The 22,573-nt window shown below is 34.9% G+C and overlaps 1 protein-coding gene across 2 annotated transcripts in view; it reads right to left on the minus strand.

Annotated features, from left to right (window-relative positions):
* RagC-D (Ras-related GTP binding C/D) overlaps positions 1–22,573 on the minus strand; it is a 215,556-nt gene that overhangs the window by 105,396 nt on the left and 87,587 nt on the right. For both annotated transcript variants that reach the window (XM_090391300.1, XM_090391301.1), the window contains exon 5: positions 10,735–10,934. In XM_090391300.1, coding sequence (XP_090247426.1) covers positions 10,735–10,934 — 200 coding nt within the window. The remainder of the gene's footprint in view (positions 1–10,734; positions 10,935–22,573) is intronic.

The following is a 22,573-nucleotide window of genomic DNA, read 5'->3' on the forward strand; positions in this document are numbered from 1 at the left end:
ACCATTTTACTGAACTACACACTTTAAACTTGCCAAATATAATCTGACAGCATTATTTTACTTTTCGAGTGCACTGACATATTTAAGCATATTATTATCTATAATGCTTTTGTTCCATAATTTTCATTAAATTTCACACAATATCAATTTTGCATAAACTGTACCAATTTTTTGGATCAACTCATAACGCTCCTAAACTAGTTTATCTGAACAATTGCTTATGGACAGACAAGGATGCAAAATAAAGCCTTTATCGACCAAATGTCAACTCCTTCCTCTGTATATCTTGGATTAAGCTAATGAACTCTGATGATTGAGTAATGGTGGTATAACCTACACCATCATATCATGACCCAAGAAAAGCATCAAGTCAAGAGACGTGACTACTTTACTTAGATTTTGGCCAGTTTAAATATCTGTAGTAATTAGTAGCTTTCAAATATAATATAGAACTGTCAAGGTAATATTTTAGTACTTTATAGATAATAAAATAGTTTTTAATTTTTCAGGAAATGACTAAGTATACTAAAATATTAATTATAAAAAACTCTACTTAATACCATCCTATATTGCAGCAATGTTACATTGCCATCATTAGGGATCACAAAAAACAATGATATGTGCATTCAGGCATAACACACATACATACACAGAGCAAATGAGGTTGAATAAAGACAACAGAAGTCGAGTCATAAACGGTGCCCCATAGTGGGCTAAATTGGGTTGTCTTGGCCATTGGGGTGACAATCTTAAAATGTATGCTTACCAAATTTGGGCAGGCTCATGCATCCAGATTTGTTGAGGTTTTGAAAGTTTTTCAGAGGTGAAGCAGATTTAAGAAATAGTCTTTCATATTTGTATTTGCTGCAGTGTAATAGAGTGGCCTTCTTCTAGCGTATCCGTGGTGGACATTCAAAGCATGGTCAGCAAGTCCTGAGTGGCTGTATTGGTGGAACCAGATGTAGTCCTTGTGTTTGGATATCTTGATATTGGCTGTCCTGCCTGATTGGCAATAGTAGGATAGTTTGTAACTGCAAGGGTCCTGGTAGGTCTAGGGGATGTGACTGGTCTTTAGTGGAGTGGATAAAGAGATGCCAATTTCTTATGTGGTTTGTAACTGGTTTTAAGGGATCACAAAAGGGATCATATTTCCTTAGGATTTATGTTAATATTTCAGATGTGCCCCAAATATATGGAATGGTGAATATCAGGCTATTTCATTTGGCAAGTAAAATTCTACAAACAGATAGAGAGGAGTGACATGGGTTCTCCATTCTCTCCACCCCTGGCCAACTTCTTTTATGGGGACCTTTTAAAAAAAAAAAAAAAAAGCCTTAAACTCTGTCCCACATAAACCCACTGTCTGGCTAGGCTATGTCGATGATGTGTTCTGCATTTGGCCATATGGCCTGGATAATACACTCCACAATTTCTTAACACACCTAAACAATCAACACTCCAGGATCCAGTTTACCTTGGAAAAGGAAAACAACAACAGTCTTCCATTCCTAGATACTCTGATTACATGCCAGCCTGATGAATCCCTGGCATTATCCATTTACAGAAAACCTACACCTGAGGGTAGATACATTCACTAACAGTCACCTCCCCTCCCAACAATATGGGATTATAAAAACCCTATATAACAGGACAAAACTGATCAGTTCAGATAACAGTGTCCTAACTACTGAACTAGACCATAGACCAATGGCTACAACCCCCCAAAAAATCGAAAAATTATTATGTAATCACAATTCCCTCTCCTCCCTCTCCAAAGCAGAGATTACTTAAAATCTATCACCATTCCATATATCTGGGGCCCATCCAAAAAATTAACAGAAATCCTAAGGAAATATGACTTCAGAATCAGTTACCAACCACATAAGAAATTGGTATCTGTTATCCACTCCACTAAAGACCAGCCAAATCCCCTAGACCGACCTACCAGATCCCTTACAGTTGCAAACTGTCCTACTATAGCCAAACAGGCAGGACAATTAATATCAGGATATCTGAACACAGGGACTACATCCTTTTCCCCAACACAGCCACTGAGGACTTGCTAACCATGCTTTGAGTACCCACCACAGGATATGCTGGAACAAGGCTACTCTATTATACTGCAGCAAATACTGAAAGGCTATCTTCAAATCTGCCTTAGCTCTGAAAAACTTTAGAAATCTCAACAAATTTGGGTGCATAGACTGCCCCAAATTTGGGAAGCATACATTTTTAAGATCGTCAGCCCAGCGGCTAAGACAACTCAATTTAGCCCACTAGGGGACACCATTTAGGACTCTAGGCCTGACTTCTGTTGCCTTTATTCAGTCTCATTTAGCTCAGTGTTAGCACCTGCATGCGCATATCACTGTTTTTTTTTTTTTGTGATCCCTGATGATGGCAATGTAATATTGCCCAAATACAGGAAAGTAGTAATTAAAGTTTGTTATAATGAATATTCTAGTATATGTTGTCATTTCCTGAAAAATTAAAAGTTATGTGTAACCAATGTATAAGCATATCTACAAGATTATGAAATGGCGAAACACCACTAGATAGTTGTCAAAAACCACGATCTTCAAATTTATAAAGGAAAATTAATAGCTACAACCATTATAGATGCGTTAGTTTTACTGAGCTCAGAATCTGAATTCTACACTGGAATTCTAAAATAATTATAATATCCATTTTATGAAAATAGAGAAAAGCAAAAATATTGCAGGTGAACATTAATGTACATGATAGTTATTCCACCTTTAAAATATTAGCAGAAAAACACTGATTAGTGTTTTTCTGCTAATATCATTTAAATTTCACTTACAAAGGATCTTTATGCTAGACGAGATTCAAGTGGGTTTTTCTGACAAAAACACTGAATACCAAATGGCTGGGATAGTCTGACTTAAAACCTTCTTTACAGATAAGCCAATCCTACAGTTACTTGTGGGTCTGCTCCATTGTGTATATAACTCATAACTGTGTCCACTTTTTTAAAAAATGTGAAATATCTTTTAATATAACAAAGATAGTTATAAATAATTGATATTTATACTTAATTACTTCCTTAATTAATTTGATTCTATACCAAATATCTGAAAAAATGTTGAAGTGATCCAATGTGGTAGGATAAGGAGCTGCTTCTTAAATTGTTTTATATTTAAATGAATCATTCTGCATGATATAAAAAGAATAAAAATACACAATGAAACAAATCTTCTGAACAGATATCCAAAAGGAGGACCTTCAGATCGATTATCTTTAGCTGCTTATTAAGATCACTTAATCACCATACTGGCCTGGATGTGTATACACATCCATAATAACAAGGATTCAAAGTGTCCACTGAAGTCAATATAACCTTTGAATATTATAGAAAAACTGGTATGGATATGAAGTATATATTTGATCCATATGGCAGGTTGAATCGACGTACCAAGGTATCCAGATGGACATATGCTAATTGGATGCACCATGAGAAGATGAGACAAGACGCTAGGTCAGAAGTCCGGTCAGTTTTCTGCATTCTATAAAAGGATATGTGGAAGTCTCCTAGTTAGACAATGTGGAAAACCAACTGAGGTTTCCGACTTAACATCCAATCCCACCTTCTCGTAGTGCACCCGATTAGCAGGTAACTGTCTAGGTACTGAAAAATGAGGATAGGCTAACCAAATTTTATTCCGTATTGGCTTAACCACCGTACCAGCCTTGACATGTATATACGTCCATAATTACATGGATGCAAAGTGTCCATTGAAGTCATATAATCTTTGGATACTACATAAATAATATGGATGTGAGGCATCTATTTTTGATAGATTTTATCCATGTGGCTGTTTGGGTGGTTAAATCAAAACACGAGGACGGTGCAACAAGATGAAATGTCTTGTCAGCTGAGGTACTGCTGAGTTAAACAATGCTCCCACTATTTTCTTCAGGGAATCAAGGTGAACAATGAGAAGTTAGCTACTGGAACAAAATTTCAAACTCAACATCAAAAGAACTAAGGAGAGGCATCATCAACATAAGAATTATCAATAGAAAAAAAGTGGAAAAGGCAGAAGAATTACAGAAGTGCCATATTAACATAACTGGTGTCACTAAAACAAAGACTAAAACAGATAAGATTCTTCTAAATAACAATTAAAAGATATTGTATATTCAAACAATAATGATCAGGGTACAGAATGAACATTTTCTACAGTATTCAACACTAAACATGAAGAAAAAAATTTTGAATATCAGGCAATTTCGTGTAGTGATGTAAGCAAAGATCAAAATGGGGAATTGGATATTAAGACTTTTGTGCCTATGGTCCCACAGAAAGATTTTCTAAGGAAGCAGTTGAGGAATTTTTCCAACTCATTAGAGAAGGCAGCTAACAAAAAAAAAACTTGGTTTCTATTGGAGATCCTAACAACAGTGTAGGAAATGTTTCAGAAAAATATGGAGAAAAAGCTAATAAAAGTTAGCCCACAGTACTGCTAACAGCCAGATAGCAGAAACCTACTCTGAAGATGAAACATGAAACTTTTTCAAGATGCTTCAAGAATTCAATAAGCAAGGCAGTGGTCTCACCATCTGCATTGGTTATTTCTCTGATGAAAACTGCAGAGACTGTATTTAACTAGTTAATGCTCTAATCGAAAGTTATTTTTTTTTTTTGTTACTACTACTCATGCTACTACAGTTAAAAACATCCATGCCTTCAGTGAGGATGCAAACCCACAGCCTACTTGGTGGAGAGTACACACTATCCACTTGGCCAACAGGCAGCAAAGTTTTTAACTGGCAATGTTTCCCTCAGCATTTCATATCCGAAGTTACCTACTAACAAGGTGCATCAAAGGAAGGTAAAGACTGGATGCCTGTATCTGCAGCTTGTCAATTTTCTGCATTTTTTATCAATATATGGAGTGAGCTCTCTTCAGAGCTCTAGCTTTGATCCTTAAGTGATTTCCTAAAAAAAAAAAAAATTATATGAATAAATGCATCAAATGTAATCATTTGAATTGATGTTGATATTGCTGGGCAGCCAATCTGCACACCTATAGGTTGGTCAGTATTTTTAGAATAAAATATTATGAAACAGATGATTTGCAAGTTTTTCCAAGTCTTGCTGAGTAGTTATTTTTTTGCTAATTTAAACTTTTAAGGTATTAGGTTTGCAATGCCATGGTGGTGATTTACTGTTGGCATATTTTGGATAAATAGCAGGATGAACTGCAATGCTAACAGCTTTTCAAAATGTTTTGTTACATCCTGAATGAAGCACTTTATTAGAGAAATAATTCATTCAGAATTTAACAAGTCAGAAAGTTCAGCTGAGAAAAAAAAAACTTGTACTCAAGCAGAAGAATTAAAATACTAATTGTAAATGGAAATAGAATTTACTTTATGGTAGATTTGTAATACTAGGTAAGGAACTGCGTATATAAATTAGAATTATGTGAAAAGCATCATGCACACAATGAAATGTAAATTAGATGCAAGCATTAGTCCAAAGGTCACGGGCGGGCCTGAGGCAAACTTGATCTCACGAAAGTGACGTACATTCATTTCCTGGAAGACGCTGCTATGGTCTCACGATTTTCCGAAGTTGCCGTGGTCGATGAAAGTAGCAGGCGGGAAAAGATCGCAGAAAAAAAGTAAGAGGGTGCTATTGCAGCTAGCAACGAGGGTGAAAAATAGGGGGGAAGTGAAGGGTGAATAAAAAGGTTTTGCACCCCTTTCTCCAGGCTTTTTTTTTCCGCCTACCTTCCTGGATGATGATTTGACTTCTCTGGTGGATCAAGGGTTCCTGATGGTGTTTCGCGGCAATGGTTCGATATCGAAGGGTGTGCATTTCCCTTCGATATCTGAACGTCTGCCGGTGCGAAAGTGCGAGATATCTTCGCCGAAAGTCCCGACAGAATAATATCGCGAGCGTATACCAGAAGCGATGGTCCGAAGCAGATCGGGAATAGATGAGAAAAAAAACGCCAGGTGCAGAGTATAGCTTATTCTGACGACCATAGTGACCCACCACGTGGACGTAAGCTTATGGAGGTACCGAAAGAGAACTCAAACAAAGAAAGGTAGTTCAGACGGACCTGGAGACCCTGCCCCAAGAAATGGTAAAGTACAGATTTTGTTGCTTAATTACTCAGTAGGTAAAAGGGAAGAATTATTGCTGTGTATTAATCGAGTGTGGACAGTACTTAAGGACTTTAAGTGATTATTTAGCTGTGTCAATGTCCATAAGACAAATTGTTAAGAATGATTATAGATGATTGTGACTAGTTTAATATGCAAGATTAACACAATAGGTAGAATGTTGATTAGAAGAGTATAATGAGTATGTTATGTGTGCTTGTGGTGTATTAATCAAGTATGGATTATTTAGCAGTGTCAATGTCCACAAGACAAATTGTCAGGAATGATTATAGATGACTGTGTCTAGTTTAATATGCAAGATTAACACAATAGGTAGATGTTGATTAGAAGAGTATAATGAGTATGTTATGTGTGCTTGCGGTGTATTAATCGAGTATGGATTATTTAGCAGTGTCAATGTCCATAAGACAAATTGTTAGGAATGACTATAGGTGATTGTGACTGGTTTAATATGCAAGATTAACACAATAGGGAGAATATTGATTAGAAGAGTGAATTGTGTATATTATGTGTGCTTGTAATGTATTAATCGAGTATGGACAGTACTTAAGGACTTTAGGTGATTATTTAGCAATGTTAATGTCCATTAGACAAATTGTTAGGAATGACTATAGATGATTGTGAATAGTTGAATATGTTAGACTAAAATTAGTAGGTAGGAAATTTGGTAGAAGTGTGTATTATGTATGTTAAGTCTCCAACACAAAGAAAGGATTCATTGTTCATGTATTAGAGTATTAATTAATTTGAAAAGGTTTAATTTAGCATGTCATTGAACTAATTGAAAGTGTATATTATGTCTTTAGATTCCAATAAATATGTTTTTTTCTTGTATACCTGAGCTTTGTCTGTGTTATGAACCAAAACTACCACTCATAAAATTCGAACCATAGCGGGGGGGGGGAGGAATTGAAAGAAAGGTATAACATGTTGTTATAGAGGTCACAACTGCAAACCACATGATCCCTATGCTGCTTTTTTTTAGTAGTTTAAAATTGTGTCTCAGACTTCAGTTGCCGGCTGGCGCAGTCGAATTAAAGAATATAAATTTGTCGGCAACGGAAGAGCTGAGGATAAGTAAATACTGAATAATAATAATAAATAATAACAGGGAAGTACCTGACATAAGTTTCTACAGAACAACATGGTAAGGGCAACACATTAAAGTAGTAATGATTTACGCTAATCATTTTAACTGGCAATAAATACTTAGGTTTCAAGTGCCATATTACCTCTTTTATGTAGCGGTAACTGTGAATCCATTAAGAAACATAAAATACACAATGGAAAGATCATCGACATAACAGACAGAATTGAGAAATTCAAACATAATAGAATAGTATCATTTTTTTCATGTTCAATTTTGCAGAAGTCAGGTAAATATACTATTAGGATCCAAAATATAGAATAGATATGCCAGTATGTGTAACTATATTTAAAAAAAAAAAACTAGTTTTTTTTTAAAATATAGTTACACATACTGGTAACTATTAGGAAATGCAATTATTGCAAGCCTGGTTAGTGAAGTGGTTACCATACATGCTCTCCAAACAAAAGGTCACAGGTTTGAATCCCACCGTGATTAGGGATTTGCTACTTTAGATAGTAGGTGAATTTTATCGCCAAGTGTGAGATCACAACTCTGCTTACTGGAAGTCTGAAGTGGTTCGAAATTCTATGTTCAGTTATTAGAGCAGAGTTTCCAGACCATGTAAAAAATATAGAAAGTATTTTACCTTGGGTATAATAAATGTTAATGATACCAAGCTATTTTAAACCTGGTTTTACTCCATTTCCCAAGTAAGCAAACAGACAAACAAGTCAAGTTTGCGCCTGCAAGTGTTGCAAGTCTAGCTGACCCTACACGTAGTGGAAGACCAAGGCAACTCATGGTAAAAGTAGAATAAGCTCTGATCACCAATCTTAATATTTACCCTTAATGCAAAGCACATCTCTTGGAGGAGATGTATGATGCTTTGTATTAAAGGCCAGGGGCCACTACCCAGACTGGTTTCGACCTTTATTGAGGTCTCATCAGTGGGAGCCAGGCTAGAAATACCAAGATTTTAGTAATACAGAGATTATAAGTATTTTTCTAGAACAAGTTACCATAAGGTGTTTTAACCTTATTAAATAAAAATCTCGGGAGGAGATATAAATGTAGAAAGTATTTTACCTTTGGTATAATAAATGTTAATGATACCAAGCTATTTTAAACCTGGTTTTACTCCATTTCCCAAGTAAGCAAAGCAACACTTGCAAGTGCAAACTTGACTTGTTTGTCTGTTTGCTTACTTGGGAAATGGGGTAAAACCAGGTTTAAAATAGCTTGGTATCATTAACATTTATTATACCCAAGGTAAAATACTTCTACATTTATATCTCCTCCCGAGATTTTTATTTAATAAGGTTAAAACACCTTATGGTAACTTGTTCTAGAAAAATACTTAAGCTCTCTATTACTAAAATCTTGGTATTTCTAGCCTGGCTCCCACTGATGAGACCTCAATAAAGGTTGAAACTGGTCTGGGTAGTGGCCCCTTGCCTTTAATACAAAGCATCATACATCTCCTCCAAGAGATGTGCTTTGCATTAAGGGTAAATATTAAGATTGGTGATCAGAGCTTATTCTACTTTTACCATGAGTTGCCTTGGTCTTCCACTACGTGTAGGGTCAGCTAGACTTGCAACACTTGCAGGTGCAAACTTGACTTGTTTGTCTGTTTGCTTACTTGGGAAATGGAGTAAAACCAGGTTTAAAATAGCTTGGTATCAATAACATTCATGTAAAAAATAAATGAAAAATATATGAAAGAGCCTGTGCAGTTCAGCGGAAGTGGTGTTTGCACTATACTGCCAAAAAAAGAGCATTGTGAGTTCAATTAAAGATCAACCATAGAAATTGCACTATTTCAAACATATCCTGTTAGGGTTAGGTATCTAGAGATGGCAGCACTTGTTTGCCCATCTCTTCATCGGTTGCCACTTATAATTAGTGATAGTCACACGCTAGCTATCTCTGATTGGCTAGCAGAGGAGATTGAACTGTCCACTTAGTCTCCAAGTTAGATAGGGCTAAAATGACCTCGCCTACTCCCTATTCTGGAATAAATGGCATTAGCTGATTTACATATTTATACATATTTCATATATATATATAATTAACATAAATCTAAAAAAATATAATAATCCTTACCTACCTACCTACAATACAAATGTGATATAAGTTTATCATGGGTAGTTATGATAAAGATGTTCGTGGGTAGGAGTTACATAAAAACTGATAACAATTTATCAAATTTTGGGCATAAATAATCCATCATTGAGGTTAGCATGGTGGAAAAGGACCTCAGCCCTTTCTTTAAAAAGATGGTCAAATATGTGGAAACAGTGCAATAATAAAGCATCATCTCAGAGCATTCTGTGTCTAGTATTAGTAATTGCAGGTTCAGCTATTGGATTTATGTTTGTTTGTTTTTAATATAGAAGAGGTGTTCCGAGATATGTTTACTGACAGAATGGCCATTTGACCAAATTAAATGAACTTGATAAACTGAATTAAAATTAATTACATGGAAATGAACAGACTCCAGGTAAGTCAAGGTTGTAGTAGACAACCTATCCTTAGTAGACACAACTTGGAGCCAATGTGATTAATAGGCTCAAACATGGTTAAAAGATGAAATTTCTGAAGGATACAAGAAACAAGTTGAGAAATACCTCTGATATAAGGGAAGGGAATTCTGTCGAAGTCATCTCTTCTTGCAGGAGGAGAAAAATGGCCATTGATTCAATAATTTTTGGGTTGTAGCCACTGAGAGAGAGAGACAGCTTGTTAAATGTAGACTTGTCTTTCTCAAGAGCTTCAGATGAACAGACAATACAGGCTCTTGATAGTAAGCATTTAATAATATCATATTTCTATGAGGGGGTGATGCATAGATGTGTAGTGAATATATCAGCCAGAGAATGAAGTGGATAAGGAACCATCCATTTCTCTCTTTAGAAATACATCAAGAAAGGGCATTCTTTCTTGATGAAACATGATAGTGGGTTTATGATGCATCAATCTGTTCTACGATTATGCACTTTAGATATATAATTTTGTCACTACAAATGGAAAAATGAAACCAAAACTAATAATCTGTATAATATTTTAATATATATATTAACTACCAAATTTCATTAAATTCCAGCCAGTCAGAGAGCAGAATTATTTCAGTCAATTATTTTGCCAATAAAAATAATCCCATTGAACCATGTGGATATATATTCTTGCATTCACTGCAAACTCCCAATTTTATTAAATTCCATATAGCATAGTAGAATTATTGCAATATATAATTTAAACATGTTTGCACTCTGTTTAGCCAAGGTACCAAAATGAGTTGAACATGAATGAAAAAACTAAATGAATCTAGTAAGTGTTTACGCATTCTATAAAATCCACCTAAAATAAACCAAAAACAGAATACACACACACACACACTGTATATAGAAATTAAATAAAACTAAATGTTATTGAACTGATTTTAGCAACTTCCCACTTTTTTTTAAACTTGAATAAAAACTACTTACCTTAAATTAATATTATCTAGTCCATTGTCAGCAAGGTCATCGTTTGCTCTTTGATGAATGTCCCGTTGTGTTTCTATTTTATGATCATCTGATAAACCATCAACTTTATGTATAAAGACCTCAAACTTTATATCTGGATTAATTTTATATGCCCTTGCTACTGTCATATTAAGCTTATTTAAGGCCTCCATATATTCATCCTGAAAGACAAAAATCCTTCTGAATTCAGAAGTTATGAAGGGCCTAGCATAACATAAATTAAAAATGCCAAGAAATTATATTATTAGTTTCATCCTTTATCCAAGTGTAAGCAAACAAAGTTTGCATGTGAAGTAACTTCACGGCTGGGTTACTTGTATATAGAGACTAATGAATTCACATCAAGTGCCTTAGTATCCCATAATGCAAGACATAATCTTTAAGAACACATGTAAGAACACCCTTCTCATAATACTATGCATTATGAGAAGGGCCACTGCACAGACTGGCTTCGACCTTCAATGAGGTCACTGGGTGCCAGACCCAGAAGAGATACCAAGGTTGAAGTAATGCAGAAGTCATATATTTCCCATAAATCAAGAATATAATTTCATGACATCTTTAATTTATAGTATAACCAAGTGAAAAAAAAAAAAAAATTTCAACAGCCTAGCATAACATACAAATTACAAGTACACCAATATCTACAACAGTAGTCACCAACCATTTCTTTAAATGGTTGGTGACTACTGTTGTAGATGTCATGAAACACCAGTTTATTAATTACATGTTCTCTGACCAGTCCACTTTTCAGAAGGAGAAGAATCCAAGTTTCTGGAGGGGCAAAATTAGCTATGTTTAGAAAATGTTCATGGAACCACTGACAGGATTCAAATCCAGGTCTTTTCAAATAAATTGAAAGCTTATCCTATCTTTTCTATTTTCTCTTCTGATAAATGCACTAGAACTATAATATGAATTTCTTCATTTGTTAAATGATAGCCAATAAAACTTATTGTTCCAATTCAATTCATTTAATGCAAACTAGATTGCCTGCCCTTACCAATCAGTTAGTTTCTATCATAACTGTTGTCTTTGAATGTAGTCCTCGAGCTTTGAGGACTACATTCCTTCAATCTATTCTCATATGCAAAATTACATAGTTATCTTGGTTATTCATTGCTGGATCATTTCAACAACCTCCTTGTCTCTTTGTTGTGTGAAGATATAATAACCACATATGCATATAGCAGCCAGATTTGGTTTTATCAAAGTCTTGGAAAGAGGAAGAATAACTTTCTCATTCCTACAAGTTGATGTTCTTTTTAACTGCAATGTTATCCAATGCAATGACTTAACTACCTTATCAATATGACTCCTAAACTAACTTAAACTAAACTAACTATGACTCCATAATAATCCTCAAGTCTCTAGTTTCATTGCCTACTTCCAACAAATTCCCATTTTAATATAATACCCAGATTACAATGTCTTTGTCTAAAATGCATAACTTTACACCTGGCAACATTAAACTGATATTTGATGTCATTTGCCCATATAATCCATCTGTTCAAATCAGCCTACAGAGATTTTGTATCAGCTACTTATCTCTAATTTAGAAAATTATCAGAAAATAAGTGGATATCATACTCAAGACCCCCCCCCCACCTATCCAATTTCATTAATATGCAAAATAAACAGTGAGTGGCCAGATAAAAAATTCTAAGGTGTGTACCACTGGTCATTCTCCACTCAGCACTTCCATATCATTGTTGAGTTTGCATAACAGCCTCCAATATGGAATCCTGTTAAATGCCTTAATAAAATACAGAAATATCACTGTATATCCAATTCCTTTACTTAATTCTGCTATCGCTATATAGAACCTGAGCAAATTGCTAAAGCAAGACCTACTTTAACTAAACCATGCTGTCCTCTGTAAAGGATCCTAATGCTATCTATACATCTTTGAATGCTACACCTAACTAGTTTTTCAAATACCTTGATGACCACACACCAGATACTAAATGGTTTATAATACAGTGCACATAGTTTTAGCTCCAACCTTGTATAATGAATTATCTTGTCCTCCTTCCACTAATTAGGAATCATGTGTGCTGAGACTTAAGCTAAACAACCAGGTGAGAGCATTTTTACTAATTGTTTTGAACTTTCCTTCAACACCTGTGCTGATATCCCAACTGGTTCAACTGTATTTGAATCAATAGCTTTAGTACTTCAAACTTATGTACCTCTATTCTTCTGTCCAGCACCCCCCCCACACACACACACACCAACAAGAATATAGTTAGCTGTCTTATTTAAAGTGAAAACTAAATAACTCAGCTATTTCCTGTGCATGATAAAACATATTTATAGCAGATCCCCATTACTGATATCCTCTTTCTATTATAACAGAAAATTTTGCTCAGCATACTTGTATTCTTTTCACTCCTTTAATATGGATATTTTATTAACAAAACAAATTCAGAAAAAAAAAAAGAGAAAAAGCTACATTATGATGAAAGTTTATTTTTCACTTGGTTAGACTATAATAAATTTAGTTTAATCCTTTATCCAAGTGTGAGCAAACAAGTTTGCACCTGAAAATATCTTCAGGACTGGGGTAAGGTAGTACAACACCGGGAAACTTGTAGCAAAGGTGGAGCAAGGAACCATCACTCCTATCCCATTAATGGCTCCCAATGAAGAGACCTCAATAAAGGTTGAAACTAGTCTGGGTAGTTGCCCTTCTCTTAGTGCATAACATTATACATATCTGCAAGGAAATGTGTTTTGCATTATGGGAGATACTGGGATAGATTGATGGTAGCTTGCTCCACCTTTGCTACGAGTTGCCCGGTGTTGTACTACCTCACCCCCGGTCCTGAAGATATTTTCAGGCACAAACTTTGTTTGCTCACACTTGGATAAAGGATTAAACTAAATTTACTACATTATGATAATTTAGTATGCTAAAATAACCCTAATTTGGCCAACCATTAACCCAGGGGTCGCAAACTGGTGGCCTGCAAAGGCTTCATATCCAGCCCACGACCTTAATGATTTCTTTTCTAAAAATCAATGTTTCTAACATCCGGGGATTAAAACAGAAAAAATGCTGTTTGAATAAACACTTTGAATATTGCTCTGCAAGGACATGAACAGTTGATATGTCATATGTATGATTCAATTAAGTCATTTCTGGCAAAACACTATCTTCGGTAAACCCAGTTGGCAAAGAATAATTTAGCCCACTTTCCTACACTTAAATTGATTTCTCGAAATAATGAAGCTGAAAAGTACATTCCTCAAATTGAAGAATTGCATTTGAAAAAAAGATTTTCTGATTTCAACCGGTTTGAAAATAAATTATTATTCAGTTCACTTTTTTAATTAATATTGAAAATGTTGACAAAGAATTACAAATGGAAGTAATTGAACTCCAGTGCAATACTGAACTAGAAAATAAATATAACGAATTTGGCATACCAAATTTTTATAAATACCTCGGCAGTAAATATCTCAAATATAAAATTTATTGTGCAAAAATGTTGTCAATCTTTGGAAGCACCTATGTATGTGAGCAAATTATTTTCAATTATGAAACTTAATGCAAGACACATATTTTTAAGAACACATATAATACTATGCATTATGAGAAGGGCCACTGCACAGACTGGTTTCGACCTTCAATGAAGTCAACGTTCCACTCATGGATAAAATATTCTAGATTAAATGCAATACTTCATATTACAACACGAAACAAAAAAGCAGATATTGACATGTCAGTACAGAAGAAAAGATGTCAGGTTCCAGGATCAAAATCAAATTAAAATAAGGACTCGCATATAAAAATCTTTATTTTTGTAAGTCAAAATTCCGTATTTAAATAATTTTCTTAAAGTATGAATAAAATGTAATCTAACTTATATTTGCTAAACTTGATATATTTTTAAAATTTAAAAATAAAAATGGTTATAAATTTAAATGGTGGTGTAACTGTTTAAGTAAGTCATAAAGGCCCGGCAACAAAAGGGCCTTTGTTAGAGCCTTTCTTTTTTTTAGTTTATGTTTTGGTTCACAGAATAATATTGAATATGGCCTGCATTAGATATACATCTAACTGACTGGCCCTTTGCTGCGTTTGAGACCCCTGCAATAACACTACTGGCCTAAACTCTGATAAAATAAATAAAAAAAAAATAATAAAATAAAATAAATAAAAAAAAAACATCAAAGCTAGAGAATCCTATATCTATTTGGCTAGAGATTAACAGATAATTAAGACAAAATGAAAATAGTATTACTGTCAAGAGTCTTGAAGTGGCAATTTGCTGGAGAATCTGAAACAAAGTTAATATGGGCTGAATGTGTTTAGATTAGAATGGTTTATCAAAATTTCAGCTTCCATCAGGCCGATAGTGTTAACACTTGATCACACTAATGCTGGCTTAGCATACTAAGTATAATGTAATGTAGCCTGTCTCTTTGTATATGTATGTACTCCAGATGATGTCTTCAATATGAAGGTAGAAATGTTGCATAATCATTTTGGTTTATATTAAATTGAAGTTATTGCTCTAACATTGTCGTCTCCATAATTTTATTATACTGAATTCATTACTGATCACTATAACTATGGGGGGGGGGATCAAAAGACAGAACAGCCAGGACTCATAACTATCTGTTGTAACAACAAGATATTTAAGTATTTTCACATCACACATATACAAACATTTTGGTGAGGAATGGGAGGAAGACCTGCATTCTGCTCCTTTAGACAGAGTAGATGAATGACATATTTGTAATCTGTCAACTTAAGCAACATTTCTCTTTTGAACAAAATAACAGGACTATCATTTATTGGCACGTTCCTAGAAGTAACTGAAAAAAAAAAACTCATTTTTTTCTGCATCTCCACAAGCAAAGCTAGGAATAATTAAAAATACTGAGGGACAGAGCATACACATCTAGTTACACAGACAAGAAGTTAAATATCTCAGCCATATCCAATCCCAAAACAGATAAAAGAACAAGGTCATCAATATCCTATACCCTCCCCACCTAAGGAAATGACAATAACCATGAAAAATCTAGAAAAGAAAAGAGAAGTAACCATGCCTTACATACAGCATATAAAAGACAAAATATCTAAAATACTTCAGTGATTATGGCATAATAATGACCTTCATCCTCTCATATGCAAGATCAAGATTTTTAAATCCTCCTAAACTTTCACATTCCCATCCCTTAAAATAAATAAACAGAGATGCTGTTTATATGACACATGCTATTATGGGATAAACAGGGTGATCTGGAGATGAACATGTCAGAACATTAAAGATGTAGAAAAGAAAAGAAAAATTCAGAATAGCCTGCCATACAAGCATTGAAGATCATCCTATACTAAATGACATCAAACACCAATCCAAAACTGTTTTGTCATGAATAATTAAATGACAAAATGCTCTAGAAATGTTATGCACATTTATTCAGTGCAATATCCTACATAAAGTACAGTCATTATTCATCAAAAACTTTATGCACGAGGACCTTGGATATATCTATAATATTTTTATAGATAATAATTTCTGTTAAGTACATATGTTGTCATAAATCCATTGTTAAATGATTTATAACCATTGATCACCTTCAATATAGTAAATGTTGCTTTTGTTATCTTTGCAATCTCCTGAAAAAAATAGTAGAGAAATGAACTAATAAAGTACTCATCCCCCCCCCCTACTAATTAGTAATGTCTATTTACTAATATTTTGAAGAATTTTGGCATAACCACAGAAGTTTATTAAGAGATAGATTTGGTCTTATATCTAAATCGCAAACTATAAAAACATTTCATAACAATAATTTACTAACTGAAAAACTTAAAAAATATTAATGGGGAAATATATAAATGCAATTTTACATGCTGCTATTTTAAAAAAAGATTACTCACTTTTAAAGCAGTCTCAGAACAAATTGGTAATATAATGACAAAATTTAGCCGACCAAATTGTATTCTTATTGGTTAAACCAAAATAAAAAATGATGGTACGACATGAAAAAATTTCATGCCGGCTGGGGCGTCGCCTGGTTAAACAAGGCTCCCACTGGTTTTTTTTTCGCCAGGGAACCAGGGCGAACAGCAAAAAGTCAGCTACTGGAATGAATCTGAAAACAAACTCCAACTCAACATCACCAGAGTTAAAGATCGGTACTATCAACATAAGAAGCCTGAATGGCAAAGAAATAGAGCTAGCTGAGGAATTAGATAAGTACCAGATCGACATAATAGGGGTGACTGAAACAAAAAAGACAAAAACTGGCGAGATCTTTCTGAGCAATAAATACAAAATGCTATATTCAGGCAATGATAATCAAAGAAAAGAAGGAGTAGCCACAGTATTCAACACAAAATACGAGGCTGATCTTCTTGAATGACAGTCAGTCTCAAGTAGAGTAATGTGGGCAAATATCAGAATGGGTAACTGGACAATGAGACTTATTTGTGCCTATGGTCCCACAGAAGGTTCTACTAAGGTAGAAGTGGAGGAATTTTTTGAGGTTTTAGAAAAAGCAACTGACACAATGAAAAACGAAAAGTTGGTCCTTGTTGGGGATTTCAATAGCAGAGTAGGAAATGATTGTCAGACATACAAAAATATTTTGGGAATTTAGAGAAAAGAGCAAAGCTAATAATAATGGCAAACACCTGTTGGATTTCTGCTCAGGACATAGACTGGTTATTACTAACACCATGTTCCAACATAAAAATGTGCACAAATTCACATGGAGAGAAGAGGCAAGGAATAAGAAAAGTCTCATTGACTATGTTATTATAATAGATTTAGTTTAATCCTTTATCCCAGTGAGAGCAAACAAAGTTTGCGCCTGAAAATATCTTCAGGACTAAATATAGTGTTGTACTATCTTATCTTATCCAGTAAGTAGTGCAACACCAAGGCAACTCGTGACAAAGGTGGAGCAAGCTACCAGGCACTTCTATTTAGTCCTGAAGATATTTTCAGGCGCAAACTTTGTTTGCTCTCACTGGGATAAAGGATTAAACTAAATCTATTATAGTCTAACCTAGTGATAAATAAATTTTTGACTATGTTATTGTTGATAGTGATGTTTTCTCCCTGGTGCAGGACACCAGAGTGTACAGAGGATTTGAAATTGGAAGTTATCACTATTTAGTCTTGAGCAGGATAAAATTGAATTTCATATTGAAAAGAATAACATGTCAGAAAATTTTAAAGAGAATAAAAGTTGAGCAGCTCTCGGATGTGAACTGTAGACTAAAATACACAATGATTATTGAAGAAAAAATGAAAGAGTTTGAGAACAGGAACCAAACCTTGGAGATTCAGTGGCAAGCCTTGAAGAAAACCCTGATTGATTCAGCCAGAGAGGCATTGGTGAGGTTGTCTGCAAGGATAGAAAAATCAGAACTCCATGGTGGATACAGGAAGTTAAAGAGGCAGCGAAGGAAAAGAAGGAAAGCATATCAAAAGTTCCTGTCAAATAAGTCAGCTTGTGCTCTTAGAGAATACAGAGACAAATGCAAGAATGCTAAAAACTGTGTAAAACTAGCTAAACAAAAGTCATGGGAGGACTTTGCCAAGAATATAAAAAATAAATATCAAGAAGGTGGCAAAATATTCTGGAGGTTGTTGACGAAGCTTAGGAATGGAGGAAAGAGTGCTGTAAAAGGAGTTAGAGATGATAAAGGTGACATGAAAATGGGAGAAAAGGATATCCTTGAAGTAGGAGTAATTACTTTGAAAAACTGCTAAATGGACCAAGCAGTGATGACAGCACAGTGGTAAAAAACACTTACCAGGCATGCAGTCAGGAATACATATCCATACTTGAAGTAGAAAAAGCCATCAAAGGCTTGAAATGTGGAAAGGCAGCAGGAATAGATGATATTCGACCAGAAATGCTGAAGTATGGTGGCATAAGAGTCTTACAGTGGCTGCACTGCATAGTTCAGAAAGCCTGGACAGAGGGACGAATTCCCGATGATTGGAGTAGAGCTCTCATAGTACCCATATATAAAAAGGGAAATAAAACTGAATGTGAGAATTACAGAGGTATTTCTCTACTGAGTGTTCCTGGCAAGATCTACGCAAGTATACTTGAGAAACGGTTGAGAAGAATCGTAGAAGAAAAGCTTGGTGAAGAACAAGCTGGATTCAGGCCAAATAGAGGCTGTCAGGATCAGATCTTCACTTTAAGACAAATAGTCGAGAAAGCATGGGAATATAACAGAGATCTGTATTTAAGTTTTGTCGATTTGGAGAAGGCATATGACAAGGTGCCAAGAGAGAAGCTATTCAATACGCTACAGTTATATGGTGTTAATGGGGCATTATATCAAGCAATACTTAGTCTTTATTTGAGTTGTAAGTCAGCAGTTAGAATTGAAGGAAGTAGAGGAAGATGGTTTAATGTTAAATTTGGTGAGACAGGGATGTACATTAGCCCCTCTGTTATTCATTATCTATATGGATCACATTATGAAGGAAAGTGGTATTAAACATGATATCAAAATTGGAGATGTTAATGTCAGCTCTTTGCTTTATGCGGATGATGTTATACTTCTAAATAAATCCACTACAAGTCTGCAAGATTCTCTGACTAAATTGAATAGCTGTTGTAATACATATGGTATGAAGGTCAGCAATAGAAAGACAAAGACAATGAAAATAGGCAGAATCATTGAAAATGCCAACTGTGTTGTGAATGGAGAACCTGTGGAACAAGTGAAACATTTCAGCTACGTAGGCACGATTTTTACTGAAGATGGTAAATTAAATATAGAAATAGACAACAGAATCAGCCAAGCTGGTAGTATGGTAGGAAGTCAATTGAATAAATTCATATGGAATAAGAGAGAAATTAGTCGGAACACTAAATTAGCTATACAAGACAGTGTTCAAACCAGTTTTAACTTATGGATCTGAGAGCTGGGTCAGAAGTAAAACACTTGACCAAAGACTAGAGAGACGGCAGATATGAGAGTCCTGAGAAAGATTATAGGCGTGAACAGATGGCATCAATGGCAATATCATATTAAAAACGAGGATATTAGGGAAAGAACTTGACATTGTCAAAATCCAGGAATGTATTAGCAGAGCTAATCTCAGGTGGTATGGTCACTTAAACAGAATGGGTGAAGAAAGATTAGCAAAACAAGTGTTCTCTGCCAGGTTGGCAGCAAAACGACCCAGAGGAAGCAAGATATAGGTGGATTGATATGGTACAAAGTGCCTTAGATGATAGAAATATAAGATCTGATAATGTTGGAGTCTTGACAAGTAACAGACTGATTTGGAGGAAAATTATAGATAGGAAGTTAGTAATGATGTAATTTTTTTCATGTAGTACTATCATATCCTGTACACCCCTTGAGGGTACATGGCAGGAATTTGATGATGATGAAAAAATTTATCAATATCATACTAGCTATAAAGCACCCACCAAAATGAATATATTTAATGTTCCAAGGACCCCTAAATAAACAAATGTATATAAAATCGAATGCTTGTGTCCAATAGAATTGAAAATAGCTAAATGTTTTCGATCCCCACAAAAAGAGAGCTTTCTGCTCAATTCTGAAACCCATCATATTTATTGACATATCAAATAAATGTAGATTTTGAGATTGATCTGAATTGACCAGGACAAGCAACCCTCCATCACTACAATATCAAATGCCAGCACATAAAATAACCAGGATCTAGATTATCTCAATCCATTCTATTTTCCCTTCCACCCTAATATACAAGCATGATATGCTATAGCAAGCCTATATTTAGACAATGCCTCTTTCTGTCCTAGTTTTCCAAATGTGAATATCCAATCTCCAGACTTCTTTACAGTAAAATCCACGAATTCTGTCATCAATTCAATACAATGGTTATTTCCCTTGGATATCAATATCTTTTTTCCAAGGACTGTCAGAGCTCTAGGTAAAATTAGCTATGTGGCTCCTACCAATGAAAGGTTTTTGTAAAGTTGAGAGTACTTTTGTACCATGGGTGGGCTGAGTATTTTTTTTTTAATTATAAAAATAGAAAAAAAAAACAATTTTTCTGTATTTTTATTTATTTTTAACTTAGTCAAGAAATCCTACTCTAGAGACCAAGCACGAGACTTTTTTCAAGCCACTTCAGGCTACCTACAAGAGAGGTGATGGTTTCATACCAGGCGATGAAATTCGCCTGCCACCTAAAGAGAATTTATGTTTGTTATTATGGATTTCATTTTTATTTTTTTTTCCCTATGAATTGCATTACTATTGCATTTTTGTACCTTCTTTAAAGTACAATTATGTTTTTAACATGCACCAGGTGTGACATGTTAAGCAAATGTTAAATTTAATTGAAGCTTTATTTATTTTCCTATTTTGTTATCTAGTAGTAAGACTTATACGTTGGTTAGACATAACTGGTAATTAGTTTACGGAATTAACAACACATATAAAGTATATTAATTAAAGGTAACTTTAATGAATAACTTCTATATTTCGGCAATGTCACATTGCCCTCTTCGGGAACATAAAATATGGTATGTGCACTCAGGAACTAACACAAAGCAAATGAGGAAGAAAGCAAGAAACTAATATTGTTCCTAAAGTCCTAATGGTGCCCTCTTGCGGGCTAATTTGGTAGTCTTGGCAGTTGGGCTGAAGTTCTCATAATGAAAGTCTCCCAAATTTGGGGCAGTTTCATGCACCCAAATTTGTTGAGGTTAGGAACGTTTTTTAGAGCTGCTGAAGATTCTTTGAATAATCTTTCGTATTTAAACTTGCTGCGATGGATTATTTTTGTTTTCTTCCAACGAATTTTATGGTGGGTATCTAAGGCATGGTCTGCCAGCCCAGAGCGGCTGTACTGGTGAAACCGGATGTAGTCTTGGTGTTCTGAAATCCTGATATTTGTTGTTCTGCCTGTTTGGCCAAAGTAGGACAATTTGCAGCTGCAAGGGACCTGGTATACACCAGGTAGGTCTAGGGGAAGTGGTTGGTCTTTGGTAGAGCGGATAAGGGATGCCAACTTTTTATATGGTCTGTAACAGGAAGTAAGGTCATATTTTTTGAGGATATTGGTTATTTTTTCAGAGGTGCCCTGGATGTAGGGGATGGTGATAGACTTGGTGTAATCTTTATTGTGGAGGGGGGTTGTGGTTTACAGGTTTTAGTATTTTTTGGATTTTTTTGGGGTTATAGCCATTGGCTAAGAAAGTGTTGAGGATGTGGTTTAGTTCAATAGTCAGGGCCTTGGCATCTGAGCAGATTAATTTTGCCCTGTTATATAGTGTTTTTATCACCCCATATTGTTGTGAGGGGGGGGGGGGGGATTGCTGGTGAATGTATCTGCCAGTGTGGGTGGGTTTTCTGTAAACAGAGAAAACCAAAGATCCATCAAGCTGGCGGGTGATTAAAGTGTCTAGGAAGGGGAGGGTGTTGTTTTCCTCTTTTTCTAAGGTGAACTGGACTCTGGGATGGTGGTTGTTTAAGTGTGTTAGGAAGGAGTGGAGTGTGTCTGAGCCATGTGGCCAAATAGCAAACACATCATCCACATAACGAAGCCAAATAGTGGGTTTTGTGTTAGTTTGCTTTGTGTTAGTTCCTGAGTGCACATACCATATCTTTATGTTCCCGAAGATGGCAATGTGACATTGCCGAAATATAGAAGTTATTCATTAAAGTTACCTTTAATTAATATACTTTATATGCGTTGTTAATTCCGTAAACTAATTACCAGTTATATTTTGTTATCTGTTAGCTCAATGTATCCACTATTCATAAGGATGACCATGATTTAATAATCAAAAAGCTGAGTGT

Source organism: Typopeltis vanoorti, chromosome 4, assembly GCF_054136105.1.
Source record: "Typopeltis vanoorti isolate ZY-2024b chromosome 4, IOZ_Tvanoo_1.0, whole genome shotgun sequence".
Taxonomy (NCBI): Eukaryota; Metazoa; Arthropoda; class Arachnida; order Uropygi; family Thelyphonidae; genus Typopeltis; species Typopeltis vanoorti.